The following is a 17,941-nucleotide window of genomic DNA, read 5'->3' on the forward strand; positions in this document are numbered from 1 at the left end:
GACCTAGCCCATGCAATTAGCACATTAAGTAGATTTATGACAAACCCAGGTCCTGTCCATTGGGGAGCATTGAAATTGTTGCTTAGGTATTTAAGGGGTACTTCTAATGTAGGTTTAGTGTATAAACACCATTCAGATAAAATGAGTTTATTGGGGTTTACAAATTCAGATTATACAGGTGATAGAGACAATAGAAAATCAACATCATCCTATGTGTTTACTTTATGTAATTCATGCATTCGTTGGAAGTCTCAACTCCAACACATTGTTGCTTTGTCCACTACTGAATCTGAATATATAGCTGTTACAGAAGCAATTAAAAAAGCCTTGTGGCTTAAAGGTTTGCTTAATGAGCTGTGTGTTCTAACAGAAAATGTTATTGTTTTTTCTGATAATCAGTCAGCAATACATTTGTGTAAAAACCCTGTTTTTCACTAACGCACTAAACACATTGATGTAAGATTACATTTTATTCGTGATATTATATCTCAAGATATTATTAGACTTGAAAAAGTGCATCCAGATTTCAACCCCTCGGATATGAGAACAAAGGTGCTTACTATTGAAAAATTCAAAAGGTGCCTAGACCTTCTAAGCATTAGTAAAGTTACGTGAGAATTGGTAAGGTCTTCTTTCTCAAATTGCCTACTGATTATGCTTTCTACCGTATGTTCTTCTGCTGCTTGTGTTTGCTGGCCTTATTAGGAAACAAGGTGGAGATTTGTTATTTTTTGTTCCCTAATAAGACCCAAGGCAATGACGATTTTTTCGGGTGGGTCTTCATAGGCTTCGGCCGGGGATTGAAGGAGCCAAGACTGTAACCATTTTCTTTTAGCAGCCCATTTTAGAAGTCGGGCCACAAGCCCACTCTCCATTTACTCAAATGGGGGTGAAGCCCACTCATCCTTAGCCCACTTTTAGCCCTCATATAAAAGAGCCTTTGGCTCTCTTTTTGGCGTCTCTATCCTCTTTCGGCCGAACCCTAGTTCTCTCTCTCTCTCTCTCCCATGTTTCCTATCTTGGCCGATTGCTTCATCGCTTCAGTCCTCATTCATCCGATAGCGATGAGGGCGCTCTTGCCTTTTGTGGATGTTGTTTCCTTTCATGTATCTAACCGCCTTTCCTTGTGTGAGAAAGACTATCCCTCTGATGTCATTGGAAGCATCCTATTTTTTCAGATTTGGGTTCTCTTTTTTGGGGAAGCTCTTTCTCCTTGCTTTGTGCTTTGAACTCGCTATCTTTGTGACTGATCTACCTACTTTGTGTGGCTGTGATCGTTTGAGTGAAAGAGGGTTTTACTTTGCTGGTTTGAACGAGAGGTGTTGGGGCTTTTCTGGGTTGCGGTTTGAGAGCTTCATTTGTGGCTTGTGATTCCTATTCGTTGGTGTTATCAAGAGTGGTAACTGGTCTTTTAGAATTTTTCCTTTATAAGCTTCATGATTGGATTAATATATATTGACAAAATAAATCCTCTTATCTTAAGTCTTTTTACTTTAGAGCCTCTTTCTGGGTTTTTTTCAGGATTACCTTCTAAGTCTCCCACTAAATTTATTTGACTGGAACTTGATTCACATACACATCAATATTTATTGTCAAAAATATTTCTACCTCGGTACAATAATTAATTGTCAACAACTGTTGCTTCTCCTATAATTAGTAACAGATCATATATTTAATAAAATAATAGTAATGACAAACAAAATTAAAAAATTGATAATACTAACAAGAAAGGTATAAAAAGAATAATTCTTATAAGAACTAAAAGATCATGGCAAACTGGTGACTAATATAGTGTTATCATACTTTAATTAATTCTTAGAAACAAAATTTGATATCTAAAATAAGAACTAAAAGATCATGGCAAAATGGTGATCGATTTTAAATGAATGATCATCTTAGAATCTTCTGGGTGGTATCTACAATCACGTGATTATGTGAACTAAACAACATTCAATGTCATAAACTAATCATATCACAAAGATCATCAATGATTTTAATATCTTTGGAAGAACATGAACACCAGCGCGAACATGAATGAATTCCAGAAATTAGGGAAGAGGAAGACCGTGCCGTGCATGAAGCATATTCACAAATGGTTACAATTAATTCGAGGTTTCGTGATCATGTGATCGTGATCGTCAAAACGTTCCCATTCATGTCAGAGCTTAAACAAACAGAACATTGGATTGACTTTCTATATAAGATTTTAATATCTTTTGAAGACTTTCAAAGTTAATGTTTATTGCCAAAGTCAACCAAAGTCAAATGATCATGAACTGGCATACCCATTAAATGAATATTTAATCCTCCCACCCGGCGGGCCCTAACTTCTTATAAATGGAGCCTACTTCCTTCTCCTCCTCCTACTTTCATTGTCACATATCAATCACTTCACAGATCATATATACTTTGTTACTTCACAATGATCAGAGCCGGCCAAGACAAGAAGGTATTGTGTCTCTCGTTCATTCTAATATTAGGTATGCTTGAGGGTTTGACCCGAATTTGTGGGACGAGGCCCAATTGATCATACAAAATTTGGTTTGATTCTACTTTACTGTTGGGTCAGTTCTAGATCTAGATTTACCTTTGGCTTAATTCCGTATAACATTCGAACCCACAAACAACCCTAAGGAGAGAAGGATGCATTGCTTCTCCTCCTATTTGAAGTCAAAATACTCAATTGTTTTTTGTTAATATCACTTCATTATATACAATTTCTAACATGTATGGGGTTTGATAGAGCAGCAAAGGATTGTTATCAAGTTAACGATGAAGTCCCCAAAGGATCGGTCAAAGGCCATGATGATTGCAACAAAAGCGGCTGGTAATTGATCAAGATCATATTAAGATTAAGACCCTGGTGAAATGGTGTTTGCTTAATTAGTAGTCTTGCGTTGCTATAGTTTCAGGTAATGTGTCGGTCAAATTTGAAGGGGAAGAGAAGGATAAACTGGTGGTGATTGGGAATCGAGTTGACCACACCGCCCTAATGAAATTGCTCAGGAAAAAAGTCGACCGCCACGCATCCTTGGAAGAAGTGAAAGAAGTGGAAGACATCCCTGCTTAATTAGGAATGAACATTAGCTTTCTACTTGTGATCGAATAAGTATGTAGGTTCCATTGTTCGAATTTGGCTTGTTAACTATCTTTGGGATATGTCTCTTTCAATCACAAAAAAAAAAAAAAAAAAATCTTATCGTTACTAGAAAAATTCATCATACCGAAACTTATAGATGAAATGATGATAAATTAAGAATATCATATATTTGGTGTTGAGAAAATAAATTATTTATGATACATATGCGTTAGATATTATCTTCATCAATTTGCAAAAGTCTCACATTCAATTACCACCCGAAGAATAACCATCATTTGCTTGTATTTCAAGAATTGATTGCTCTTAATTGTCCCTAAACTTGGACCTTATAATATAAAAAACAGTTTATCTCTTATTAATGTAAAACATGACCCTATGCTCATTAGAGATGTTAGGATTTATGATTCAAAATGTATTTTTCATGTAATTGATATGTGTTGTTTGTATGCATTTTGTTATATATTTGGCTTTCATCTTATGTTCATTTAGCTAACATTTAAATGTATATATGATTGATCTGCTTATTATTTTTGTGGGCCAAATAGCCATTGGTCCGAGATCAGTTTTATGAGCCTAGCCCATTTCTCATGTGGTCCATGCGTTTTGCCTAAGCCCAGCTGGTTGCCTACTACTATATAAGGGCAGTTTCATGCCCTAATTGTACCAAATCTGCTATTGCTCTATTTTGAAACCCTATGTTTGGTGCACTCAAAGTGAGACTCTTTCTCACTTGTAAATCCTTCTCTCGTTTGATTGGCTTCGGTTTGTTGGTAAGATCACACGGTAAGGTTGTATTGCTTTAATTTTTGTTGTTGAATCGCCTGAGGCATGAGAGATTTTGTGTAATTGATAGATCAGATTCTTAACACGATCTTGAGATCGGTAAAACATATTCTATACTTGTTCTTGTATTTTGTTTCTGATTTCAGTTGATGTATTTGCAATACATTTTTGTTCTTGTTGTGATCTTGTAATCCAATTGTAACTGAAAGCTATTAGTGGATTAACTAGAGGCGGAGCCTCTATTGTGAGTAGGATCTATTGATCCGAACACGTAAAAGCTTTGTGTTCTTATGTTCTTTTCTTTTCTCGATTTATGCTTGTTCTCGGTTGGGTTGGTCGATTCAAATAGGGTTAATATATTAATAAGTGGTATCAGAGCCCTAGGGATTCAAGATCCAGGCCGAACCATTTCTGATCCAAAGGTAAACACGAAGATCTTTTTCAGATCTTCGATTGGGTAAGGAATTTCACGTTTGCCCTAATTTTGTGATCTGTTTTGTTTTGCCCTAATTTCATAATCATTATTTTTTTCAGTAATTGTGTATGTGTGATTTCTGATTTGCTTAAATTTCTTGTCTCGAGTTATTTAAAGCATGCTCAAATCTGCTTGACTCTTGTATCTTTTCTTTCTCTAACTCTTTCTGAAGTTCTTGATTCCGTTTATCATCTAATAAGTCTGTCGTTCCGTTTTGGCCTAATATTGTATTGATTTCTTGATTTTGTTTTTTAAATCCAAAATTGTTGTTTCTTTAAAATCAGTGTTTGAATTCTGATTTGTCCTAAAAGGATTTAGAAAGTGTATGTTTGGACTACTTATCTTGTTCGATTCTTGATTAACCTGTTTTTTAGCCTGCTTATATTTTTTCTATATGGCTCCATCTAAATTGGAAGTAGATAAGTTTGATGGCCATGGTGATTTTAGCATGTGGCAGAAAAAAATGAAAGCAGTGTTTGTCCAACATCGGTGTGCGAAGGCTCTGTTGGAAATAAAGGAGGAGAAGGATAAACAACTCTCCATAACCGCCCAAGAAAGGCAGGACATGGATGAGATGACTTTTTCCTTGATCATCCTCAGCCTAGCAGATAATGTCCTGCCCAAGGTAAATGAAGAAGAATCAACTGCAAAGGTATGGTCTAAATTGGAGTCCTTGTATATGGCTAAGTCTCTAACTAATAAAATATTTTTGAAAGAACAGTTGTTTGGATTTAAAATGAACCCTGCAAAAACCCTAGAGAAAAATCTAGATGAATTTAAAGTGATTACAATTGAATTGGCCAATGCTGATGAAAAAATTTCTGATGAGAATCAAGTTATTATTTTGTTAAACTCTTTGCCAGAAGCTTGTAAAGATCTTAAAACAACAATTAAATATGGTAGATCTTCTCTGACCTTAGAAGATGTGTTGTCAGCTCTTAGATCTAGGGATCTTGAAGTTAAGAGGGATAATAGGTCAAGTCCTGTAGAGGGACTGCAAGTTAGTGGTCATGCGAATAGAAATGCCACTAGGGATAAACCTATGACTGAAGGGTCAAGAAAGGGATACTCAACAACCAAGACTTGTTGGTACTGTAAGAAAGAATGTCACTTAAGGAAAGAGTGTTTCAAAAGAAAGAAAGATCTTGAGAAAAATAAAGCTAGAGAAGAATCAGCCAACCTGATTGATGGTTATGAAAGTATAGAAGCTCTGTAGGCTTGATGTCTAGACATTAAAAGGCTAGGGCACATTGGTCATAAGAGAGCTGTTAGAGTTAAGCATGTTAGGCATAAATGGATTTGTTTAGGTTTGTAACCTAGAGGGCTGTATAAATCATGTTTTATTGTATGGGGTAGAGTTTCCCACAGATGCTTGTGTCTTTGATTCCCATGGGTTGTAAGTTGCTTTCTCTATCCCTTTATTGGAAGTTGTTCTGAGTTTCTGGTTTCTATCTAGGAACTGTTTCTAGATGTTGATGTGTGCCTGGTCTTGTAGTAGTTGATGGCCTTGTAGAATTAGACTTACCTGAACAAACTGATAATGTACAATTTGAGGTGAAAATTTGTTAAGTCTTAAGGTGGAACCTTAAAAAATTTTTGTGTCTAATGGAAGGCTAAGTGTTAGCCCTGATGTCTTGTTTATAGAAGTCTTGATAGAGGTTTCTGTTGTTTTAAATGAGGCATGTATTAGTCGAGTCAATCTCGGGGTTTAAGTTTGAGCAAGCTGTGTCGTTGCTCAATGTGCTCCTGTTGTAGCTGGGAGAGTTGTAGAGGTCTCTGGTCAAATCCACTATTAAATCTATTCTTGAATCAAGGTGGAATTTGTTAGGATTTATGATTCAAAATGTATTTTTCATATAATTGATATGTGTTGTTTGTATGCATTTTGTTATATATTTGGGTTTCATCTTATGTTCATTTAGCTAACATTTAAATGTATATATATTTGATCTGCTTATTATTTTGTGGGCCAAATAGCCATTGGGCCAAGATCAGTTTTATGAGCCTAGCCCATTTCTCATGTGGCCCATGTGTTTTGCCTAAGCCTAGCTGGTTGCCTACTACTATATAAGGGCAGTTTCATGCCCTAATTGTACCAGATCTGCTATTGCTCTCTTTTAAAACCCTATGTTCGGCGCACTCAAAGTGAGACTTTCTCTCACTTGTAAATCCTTCTCTCGTTCGATTGGCTTCGGTTTGTTGGTAAGATCACACGGTAAGGTTGTATTGTTTTAATCTCTGTTGTTAAATCGCCTGAGGCGTGAGAGATTTGGTATAATTGATAGATCAGATTCTTGACACGATCTTGAGATCGGTAGAATATATTCTATACTTGTTCTTGTATTTTGTTTCTAATTTCAGTTGATGTATTTGCAATACATTTTTGTTCTTGTTGTGATCTTGTAATCCGATTATAACTTAAAGCTATTAGTGGATTAACTAGAGGCGGAGCCTCTACCGTGAGTAGGATCTATTGATCCGAACACGTAAAAGCTTTGTATTCTTGTGTTCTTTTCTTTTCTCAATTTATGCTTGTTCTTGGTTGGTTTGGCCGATTCAAATAAGGTTAATACATTAACAAGAGATAAAAAGTAAATGAGCCCACCATGAGCTGTAACAACAAATTAACATCTTAAGAATCCTATTTTTGGCTCAAGAAAAAATTAATTAAATTTACTAGTCAAATGGACGCTCCAAAATTGAGTTTTTTTTTTTTTTTTTTTTCCATAGCAGCTATAGAGAAAAATATTGCCTTTTAACTCAACAAGAGTCGACACATTAACTATATATCCAATATTTAAGATAACTACTACGAGCAATCTGAATTAACATTATCAGCCTTTTTCCTTTAGACCGACTAAGAAACCAAAGAAGGCCTCACACAAAGATTTAAGAGCTCAACACCCAACTTAAAATTGGACTTCCTCCAAACTGCTTCTATATTTATTAATAGTCAACTTAGTTTGTTAAAATTGAGTTGGTTTAACCTAAACTTAAAATAAAAAAAAATAGAGTTTGATTTGCTAATTCAAATGGTTGATTTGTAGCTTAATTTGAAAATAGAATTTTGACACTTTATGTAATACATAAATAGTTAGCGCACGAGTTATTCATTATAAAGTAACATATTAATGTTTATGTGACAATATGTAGTAACTCGTAAGCTCAAATTACCCGATATCACACAACATATAACTTTTCATCATCTATCTTCTCTCCCCTCTTTTACACCCCTTAGAATCAAAACCCATTTGCTCTATATCTTTTCCAATCTCACCTTCGTATTGACCAACTTTTTATCCATTAGGCCTCTCAGAGTTTATGCATTCAGTTGAGGTTTGCAAGTTCTAGATCCATTTTTATTTCCAATTGAAGTCTATTGAATATCCTTCTCTTCGTTTTGAGTCAAATTTGGTTGGTTCTAATATGCTACTCTATGGGTGCTCTGTTGTCCTAGCAATGGGACCCAAGAATTACAACTCTTCGATCTGCAACAAGATGGTTGTGGGTGAAGATGGAAAGAGATAGACCTACTCGCTTAACTAAACATATGCTTGGCCCTGTATTTCTACTTTGTGGTTCTTGCTCCCTTTTGACCTTGCTCTATATTCTCGTGGATTCTCGTGGCCCCTATATCCCAACTAGACTTGAGTATGTCCTGCCTCAAGTTTCAGCTATTGGTATTCCTATGGTGCATCTTCTGGAAGATGTTATTGAGGAAGGGTCAAGGGTCAGAACATTAGAGGAATACTCTATGATGCAGACATTAATCAAAATCTGATCCAAGGGAGAGCTGACGACGCTGGAATAGTAGTGCCATAATAGTATTTTAATACTTCAGTAGAATTCTATGTAATGACCTGAATTTATTTCTTTTTTAACTTGCTATTCGTGCTTCGACAATCAAACATGTTGCTCTTGTGTTAGAGGATTTAGTTATGTTTTATAGCATTCTAATTCTTCTATTATTATTAGTATTGGTAATATTAATACTGTTATTAATAGTATCAATATTATTATTATGATTATCATTGTTATTCTTACTATTAATATTTTATTATTATTGTTAATATCATTATTAGTATTCATATTATTATTACTGTTCATATTAATAGTGTTATTATCATTATCATTACTATTATTATTCTTATTATTATGCTTACTGTTATACTCTTATTTTTATTATTATTTATTATGGTTGTCATTAGTATGATTACACATACTATTATTGTTATTATTATTATTATTATTATTATTATTATTAATATAGCTATGATTATGATTTCTATTATTATTGCTCTGATAACTATTATGTTTATTATGTCTTTTGGTAATAGAAATATTCTTATGTCTAATATTACAATATTATTATTATATTTAATATTATTATTATTAAAATTGTTATTGCTATGAATAATATTATTATTATCCATTTCTTATTTTGATTTTTATAAATCCATATCTTATTATTATTATTATTATTATTATTATTATTATTATTATTATATGATGATAACAAGGATTTAAACCAAATTAGCTTCCCTGTTCGTGCTGGTGCCAAAGGGTGATTGAAGTGGGTGTGCTTTCATTCGTGTACACTTCCAAACGTGGCCGGACGAATTCCCAGGCCGCTACATCGGGTTAACGGGGAGACAGCAGTAGTGGAGTGCCCACTTGCTACTGCCCCCTTATATATAAATTCAGCTTTAGGGTGAGAGATAGAGAGAGAGGGACGCTCGAGCGGCAGCAAGCGAACAAGAAGAAGAAACAACGACGTTACAGGGGATGAATAGGGGAGAGCTTCGATCGCAGCCTGCCTCCTCTCTCTTCTTGTTACACGTTTTATATAGCAGCGGGTTATATATATCTTCGTGTAGCAGTGGGTTTCGGTGGTTAAATACGTATGTATATACGGTCCCTGCGGCCTTCGTGCAAGTGATTGTGAGGGGTGCTAAGGTGTTTGGTAGTTGGGAATGGGAGTTCCGATAGGTTCTCGGGTGGCTGCCATGGCTGGGGAGTGCAAGGGTATATATATATATGTACCGGTAGGCAGCAACGTGACCGTGGGTGAGGGACTGCTGTGTGCGTGTGAGTTTGGATAGTGAGTTGTGAAAAATGGCCTTTGGCCGTGAGTCCACAGGGTGTGTGTGCTGGTGTGATACACGAAGTAATGACTTATATATATATATATATATAGATATATACTTATTCGGTGCAGTGGACGGGTTGCACGCAGTGTATGGATTAATTTGGTTGTGTGTGTCACCGTGTGTAGGTATATATATGTGCTAAGTTGCACGGAAACGCGTTTGGGATGCAGTTTCGGCGTTTCCGAACCGTTTTCCGTTTTGGAAACGGCGAAGGCGGCCCGAAACCATTTTCGGGCCGTTTCACAATTTGCTAAAATTAAACAGAAACGCGTTTCAGAGTTCCCAGCAACAGCGGCCACGCCCCACACATCCACAAGGCCGGCCGAACCCCCTCATTTTCCCTCTCTTTTCTTCTTCTTCTTCTTCTTCTTCTTCTTCTTCTTCTTTCTGGGGTTGGAGCCGCGGTTCTGCCAGCGACCGAGGAAACAGGACAGGAAGTCGGAACTCAGAAGTGACGCCATTGGGCTTGGATATGACGGTGGAGAGGCCGTCATCGGTGAGGAGCAGGTTCGTCGGGCCGCCGACACGGAGTCACGGACGGGGTCGTTGTCAACGGAATCGTTGGCGAAGGTCCTGCACTCCGACTTCTCATCGATGGAGTGCGATTCCAGCACCAGACCGCACTCCGAGCACACCGTATCCCCGGCCGAGTGGTCGAACACCACCTCCGGTCGTCGGTCCTCTGTTGCTCTCTTGCAGTCCGAGCAGTATGCGTCGCCCATTGGATTGCTAGCACCTACAATATGCGAATGCGATTGAATTTGGGGGAGACAGGAGACAGCCAATTGGGGCGTGTTTGGTTGGAGGTGTATGCGTTTTTTTTTTTTTTTTGTGTTTTATGTCCTTTGTTTAATTTTTGTTTGGGATTTTATTTTTAATTTATTTCTATCAAAATTAAATTAATTTTATGGCACATTGCATATTACTGAAAATAAATTTTTATATTTAAATTATTTTTTATAATTTACTATATTAAAAATTATATTTATAAAATTTTTCTTATATTTTTTAAATTTATAGTTTATCCCGTGTTTTCGTTTTGGGAAATTCTATTGGCAGCCCGATGATTTACTCTTCACAGCCCGGTCAGCTATTGCCCCCAATTACCCCTCATTAAAAAATCTTTATTACCCTTACATAACAATTTATTTCTCCCAACTACTTTTCTTTTTATTTACTCTTCGCACAGCCGATCACATTCACTGAAAATTTGTGTGCGATCACTTTCACTGAAGATTTCTTTAGAGCGATTATCAATCTTCAGAGCGATTATCTTCTTGTTTTGATTTGTTTTTGTTAGTTTTAATTCTGTTATTCAACTTTTCTATAATGGAAGATTATATCAAAAAATTGATGAGATGGGAAGAATTTTATGGAGAAGATTATGGAGAAGATGATGAGCAGCAGGTCGTGCACAATGAACAGCAAGTGAACTACAATGAAGCGCAAACCGTAAATCATCAGGTAAATATTTTGGTAACTCATTTTATTTCTAATTTTAGTTAATCCAGACACGACTTCACTACAGCCACCAACCATGAAAGTTAGGACGAAAGGTAAGCCAGCATCAAAGAAGAAAATTCAGGTTGATACATCCACCAAACGTGATCCGTCTTTGTTTGAAATAGTTCAATCTGATCAAGATAGTACATCCCTAACAACATGGATATCGAAGAGAAATACCAACCGACTTAAGGGGTATGATGATTGTTTCCCACCACAAATACAATCGTTCGTGCATAGTATTGTTAATGTAGAATCAGATGGACATTGTGGATTTCGCGCGATAGCAGGGTTACTTGGTATGAGTGAGCACAGTTGGAGAGATATTTGTTTTAGTCTGATAGGAGAGTTGCAATCTTTCCGTGCGATGTATACGAAATTATATGGATCAGACATGCGTGTGGATAAGTTATTACATATATTGTATTGCTTTGATGACATTGCGTCATGCGAGCATTGGATAACTTTACCTAACATGGGCCATTTAATTGCTTCAAAATACAATGTCGTATTGGTGCATTTGTCACGGATCTAATGTCTTACATATCTTCCACTCAGATCGATTCCTCCTCCAACATTACAACACAGGATGATTACTATAGGATTTGTGAATGACTATCATTTTGTGTAGGTATTCTTGCTTATTTTATTATTTATTTGTTTATATAGTTATTTATTCATATATTTATTTTAACAACAATTTTTGTTGTATATGTCATTTATCAGGTATTCCTTAAGCCAAACTCATTAATTCCTCTCGTCGCATTGAATTGGTACAGATTTCGATGTGATAATGCACGTGATTGGGAAATGCCATACATATCTAGAATTCAGGCATTTTTATCTCTAGTTGGTCAAGATGTCGCAACACAGGAAGTTTTTGATTTATCTGACACATGATTCTTAGGTTGTGTTTCCAAATAAGGCCCAAGGCGATGATGATTTTTCGGGCAAGTTTAATCTTCATAGGCTTTAGTCCGTGATTGAAATATTAACTCATATCACCACTTATTGGCAGCCCAATTTGAAGTCCATAAGCCCATTTACTATTTCTTTAGAGAAGAAATGGGCATAAGTCCATTTGCTCAAGAGATGGAGAAGCCCAACCCATTACGTATGTTAGCCATGCTTTCGGCTGAGAGAGGAGGACAGTTGGGTGATTCGGGCTTGGGTTTCGTTGGGACTTGGTGGTCTTATTTTTGGAGTTACCTAAGTGGTGATTTGTTGCCCATATCTGAGCCTTCCTATACTTTGTATATATTTTCGTATTTTATTTTGTAGATTATATTGCACTAATATCTTATCTGTCATAAGATGTATTTGATTAATTGATCCATAATTAAAGTTTATGATATAAAAGAGTCTCAATTTTAAAAACACATGGTAATTAAACTACATACAATTAAATGAATTAAGGAAATAGTCAATCTACACAATTAACCATTACCTTATTAGCTTTAAAATAAGTAGAATAATATTTTGCACAGTTACAGTAAGTCCAGGGATAAGTGTAATTTATTCTAATATATATATATATATATATTTCTTTTTTTGTATATAGGATAGACCTTTAATTATTTAATTTCATGGCGTGAGCTTTAAATTTATATAATACGTTTTCATATATTATACTCTAGTTGGAAAATCTTAATGATTCTATATTTGCCATGGTGAATAAACTATTCTTTTCACACACCACCATAAGTATAAATTAAGCCTTTCAAGTGACAAATATAGTAATTAATTAAATAAATTAATAATTTTCATAAACAAGGTATAGTAATACCGTGACAACTACTAAGTCAATTACTTAAAATAAAAAAAAAATATACGTTCTTTTAATCCCAAGGTATTGTCATAAACACTTTCGTATATAAACATTAAAAAAAAGATATTATTTAATTTTTTTAAAAAAATTGTCACTAAGATTTATTTGTGACTATTATTTTCACAAATTTATGTTTCAACTTAATTATGATATACGTTTTCAATAAAAGGAAAAGGTTGGCATACATACCAATCTATGCAAAATACAAAATACATAAATAATAACAAACACATGATAACTAAACTATATAAAGTATAATATCCTAAAAGAGTAATTACTGACATTGCACTAAATACAGATAGTCTCATACTACAATAAAAATCTAATCTCTATCAGTCCTTTTTCTTGTTCCTGGAGAGGGGTCTGGGACTGAATGATGTGGATCTGAACTCGTAGGTGGTGGATTTATAATTGATGCTGGAGGTGATGTAACCACCGTCGGTGTTCGTACCACACTAGAAGACGCTCCACGGGATACTGTATATGCATAAGACCCAGTAGAAGAAGACCCAGTAGGAATAGTTAAAATTTCATATACCTGAAGACATGTTCGTCTCCACGCATCTACATCCTGAGTGGATCCACCTAATATGACGCGCCTAAGAGGAGACAATGATGCCATAATGCGCTACAAGACACAATTATTTTAAAAATAAAAAATTAAACATAATATATTTAAAAAAATTACAATTACAAAATTAATCTTACCACATCAGCAATGGTCACTCTATCTTCATCACCTCTATCAAACCTGGATCTATGTGAAGGGTTTTGTATGACTCGATACGTAATGCGATGATACCACGTCAAGTAGTCTTCACTACACTCCCATGGCACTCGGGCAAGTCCACCCCGTCGGTGTGCTGGCAATAAGTGAAAATCCCAACGAGTCCAACTATCATTAATAAAATCATAAATTACCTTATATGTTGTCGTAGCTGTACCCCGCTTGGTTTCAACAGGGGATAATGGAGGTGGAGGTATACTTTGCATATGCCCAAATTGTCGCAGAACCCTCTCTGAATGATATGACTTAATCACGCCTCCACACTTAAGACATCCAGAAAAGAACGCAATCTCATGCAGTGGGTGCTGTGCACGATGCTTCTTATATGGTGTTCAAATGATCTGCACGTATTTCAGAATTTAAATGACGAGCTATATTAAGTTGTAAAATATAATGTGTGAACAAAATACCTGATCTTCAATTAAGTCATCAAGTCGTTCTCGCAAAGATTGTAAGGAATCGTACTCACGAACAGGAAGCCAACGGTGAGCCCTAGGCAACTCGTCAGTATATGCCAAATTATATTTACTTCTAGTTAATGAAAAATGTTCATATATCCAAGCCTGTATACAGTTAATATAAATAATTGTTAATATATATGAAAAGATGTCAAATATATGCACATAATAATAAAATTTAACTGATTACCTCAAGTAATGTCAAATATCCACAGATTCCCTTGACATCTTTTCTACTCGCGATACCCAGTTGCCTATATAGATATGACAAAGAAGTAGCCCCCTATGCATATGTACCAGATAAACTGAAGTCTTCCAACAATGCAAGATAGGAAACCGAAATCATGGTACCACTCTTATCCACAAATAATGTACAACCTAATAAAAATAATAAATACGCCCTATTGGCATTGTAGATCTCTTCATCCGGAGCTGAATCTGGCACGTTCATAAACGTTCTTCTCAACCAATCTAATTTCACATATGGTTCCCGAGTCTCTGCTATCTGGCCTGTTGCTTCTACTACTAAGACTCCAAGTAAACGACATAGTAAGTTCTGAGCCTCATTACCGGTCAAATGAGGGACTGATACAGGCCTGCCAGCAACTGGTATATTCAGAATGGTAGCAACGTCATCTAGTGTGATTGTCAACTCACCAAATGGTAGATGAAATGTATTAGTCTCTGACTGCCATCTCTCTGAAAAGGCTGACACAACTGTAGGATTTGCAAATCGATACGTGCATCCTATCAAAGGTGCCAACCGAGATCTGATGACAACATCATGAATACGCTGCTGATTTACTAATGACCAATCAAGAATTCTTTGTCCATGACTATTACACTTCAATACACCTCTTTCCTATTATACAAAAATAATAAAATAATTAATAAAATTATAATAATTAATTTAAATGTAAAATTATTTTTATAATCGCTTACCTCTCCAGCCCATATGCTAGCAGCAACATGATTTTTAAAACTCTTTAAAATAGATGGATCTTCAGGGCCTCCTAAAAATGGTCCAGCAATATCATCTGGAGCAATAGTAGATGGCTGCTCTGGAGCACTAGTAGATGGCTGAGAAGCACTAGTAGATGGCTGCTCTGGAGCACTGGTAGATGGCTGAGGAGCACTAATAGATGGCTGCTCCGGAGCACTAGTAGATGGCTGAGGAGTACTAGTAGATGGCTGCTCCAGAGCACTAGAAGATGGGTGTTCTGGAGCACTAGAAGATGGCTACTCTGGACCCTCTACCCTTCTCCTCCTCGTGGAAGCTGTCGGGCGTTGACGAGATGAAGATGGGCGAGCTCTCCCTCGAGTATGTGCCATACCTATAAATGAATGTACTATATCAGTCATTTTTAAAATAATAATAATCCATTATAAAATTAATTTAATTCATATAAGAATGTTATATTAAATGTCTAAATACATTATCACAAATAAAATTATTTATAATAACATTAACAACAATTGAATTTATTAAATTCAATCATATTTTAAAATGAAAAATATCAGTCATTTTTGTTAATTAATATGAAATCAATCCTATTTTAAAAAAATTAAAAAAGCACAAAACTAAAAAAATAACAAAAAAATCCAGTTCGGGTTTCTCCAACCCGGATTCGAGAAACCCGAACCGGGTTGGACCCCCACACCTCGTCGTGCGGCAGGTTGCAGAACCCTGCGTACTGCGAGGTGCGGGGGTTTCTAAAACCCCCGAAACCCAGCCCCCCACCCCGAAACCGACGATGGCAGCGATGGTGGCTGCCATCGTCGTCGATGCCGCCATGTGCTTATTAAAGAAAGAAATAGAAAGAAGATAAGAGAAGGCGTACCTATTGCTGGATTTCTTCTTTCTCGCGAAAACAATGGCCGACGACAATTGTTAGGGTTTGTGTGAAGAGGGTGAGAAATGGTGTGACTGTGGCTGTGAGGGCATATTTGGAAATTTGTGGGTTGTAAAGAGTAATTCTTGTGGCTGTATAGAGTAAAATTGAAATTTTAGTTGATCGGGCTATAAAAGTAATTTATAGGGCTACTAATAGAATTTCCCTTTCGTTTTTTATATTTTTAAAAAAATATCGTTTCAGTGTTTTCATTTCATATCGAAAACATATCATTTTCTGTTTCCGTGCTACTTAGCATATGTGTAGGTGCGCAGAGTGTCTGTCTTAGTGTTCATTCATAAAGAAATGAATGTTATATATATATATATATATATGTATGTATGTATGTATGAGGTAGCAGTGAGTCGTGGTTTGCCATGAATGTAAAAGAAGGGCTTTAATAATATATAAGTGGAGTATATGTTTATTGATAGAATAAAATAATAATGTGAGATAGTTGTGTATATATGCTGAGGTTCACTGTGTGTAAGTGCAAGGGATTTAAATGAAATAGGAAATGGCCCTTGGTGTGAGTGCATATTAGTGGTGATATGTGTATATGTTATTAATAATAAATATATATTTTCTTATATATTCTAAAAAGGAAGTGATATTTGCATATTAATTAGTAAGCATTAAGTTATTATTATTATTATTATTATTATTATATATTATTACTTCTATTGTATTAATATTGTTACTAAATTTTAGTAAATAATGTTAGCATTATATTAGTAAATAATAACATTACTTCATGAATTAAATACCTTTTGGTATTAATAATATTAGCACAATATTAGTAAATAATATTATTCCTATTGTTAGTTTAAATTTTAGTAAATAATGTGTATTACTCTTATTAGTAAATAATATTAGAAAATAACATTATTAATACATATTGTTATTCTGATTATCTTTCTTTCCGTAATAATGTACATAATATGAGTAAATGGTATGTACTATAATATAGTAAGAGACCATAAATGTAGTCAGCATATCTTGATTGTGTTTCTCGAGAGTTTGTTCATTCTCTGTTTTCTAAATCACTACAACAAAAACGGGTTTTAACGACGGGAAAATCAGTCGTTAAAAGTTGATTTTCAGTCGTTAAAAAGTTATAACGACGGGAATTTTCCTGTCGTCAGTCGTCGTTATTGCCTCCGAGGATAAAAGTCTTTAACGACGGGAATGGCAAACCCGTCGTTAATTGTATTAGCGACCGTATGATTCCCGTCGTTAAAAATAATTATTAACTACCAAATTATAACTCAATAACAACAATATTTCCCGTCGTTAATAGTCTAAACAATTAACGACCGTATAATTCCTGTCGTTAAAAATAACTTTTAGTTATCAAAACACAAACCAATAACAACAATATTTCATCTCGTTAATAATATGAACAATTAGCAACGATATGATTTTTATCGTTAAAAAAATATTTTTTTTAAATTTTTAAATTTTTAAATTTTTTATTTTTTTTAATAGTATATATGAAAACAATTACTAGTCATCAATGACAAAAATATCATGTTTTGATATAAACCACCAAACCTATATATCATTATCCATATCAAATTGAAATAAAACTTATAAAATTAAACATGTCGTTCAAATAACACAAAGTAATCATTATCTATTACCATTTACACACCAAAAGTAGTATATATATGTGTTAATTGCCAACAAATTACACCAAAGAATATGTTCAACTAAAAATAACACTTTGACAATTGTATATACTATTCAAAAATTTACACCAAAAAAGATATTCAATTAAAAGTAACATTTTAACAATCATATATACTATTCAAAAATATACAACAAAACACTATATATAGTTATAAAACTGTTCATGTACTCCAAGATAGCAATTGTTTCCTTTAGAGTCTTCTTGTTTCATTGACCTACAAAAACAAGAAATAAAGCATTAAATTAGAATCAAATAAGTGTTCATGTTTTCTT

General features: G+C 34.9%; 2 protein-coding genes across 2 annotated transcripts in view; both read left to right on the top strand.

Moving 5' to 3' along the window:
* LOC127791435 (heavy metal-associated isoprenylated plant protein 47-like) overlaps nt 1-17,941 on the top strand; it is a 62,379-nt gene that overhangs the window by 12,800 nt on the left and 31,638 nt on the right. The window lies entirely within an intron of this gene.
* On the top strand, nt 2,356-3,228 carry LOC127791434 (disease resistance protein RGA5-like). The gene is made up of 3 exons (XM_052321310.1): nt 2,356-2,449; nt 2,749-2,827; nt 2,907-3,228. The coding sequence occupies exons 1-3, from the start codon at nt 2,423-2,425 to the stop codon at nt 3,068-3,070; spliced, it is 270 nt and encodes an 89-aa protein (XP_052177270.1). The 5' UTR covers nt 2,356-2,422; the 3' UTR covers nt 3,071-3,228.

The sequence above is a fragment of the Diospyros lotus genome, chromosome 15, assembly GCF_014633365.1.
Source record: "Diospyros lotus cultivar Yz01 chromosome 15, ASM1463336v1, whole genome shotgun sequence".
NCBI classification, from domain to species: domain Eukaryota; kingdom Viridiplantae; phylum Streptophyta; class Magnoliopsida; order Ericales; family Ebenaceae; genus Diospyros; species Diospyros lotus.

Excerpts from the sequence above, each read along its gene's own strand:
- LOC127791434 (XM_052321310.1), top strand. The coding sequence starts at position 2,423 with ATGATCAGAGCCGGCCAAGACAAGAAG. Across the intron at positions 2,450-2,748 it reads GAGCCGGCCAAGACAAGAAG|CAAAGGATTGTTATCAAGTT; the intron begins GTATTGTGTCTC and ends TTGATAGAGCAG. Across the intron at positions 2,828-2,906 it reads GATTGCAACAAAAGCGGCTG|TTTCAGGTAATGTGTCGGTC; the intron begins GTAATTGATCAA and ends GCGTTGCTATAG.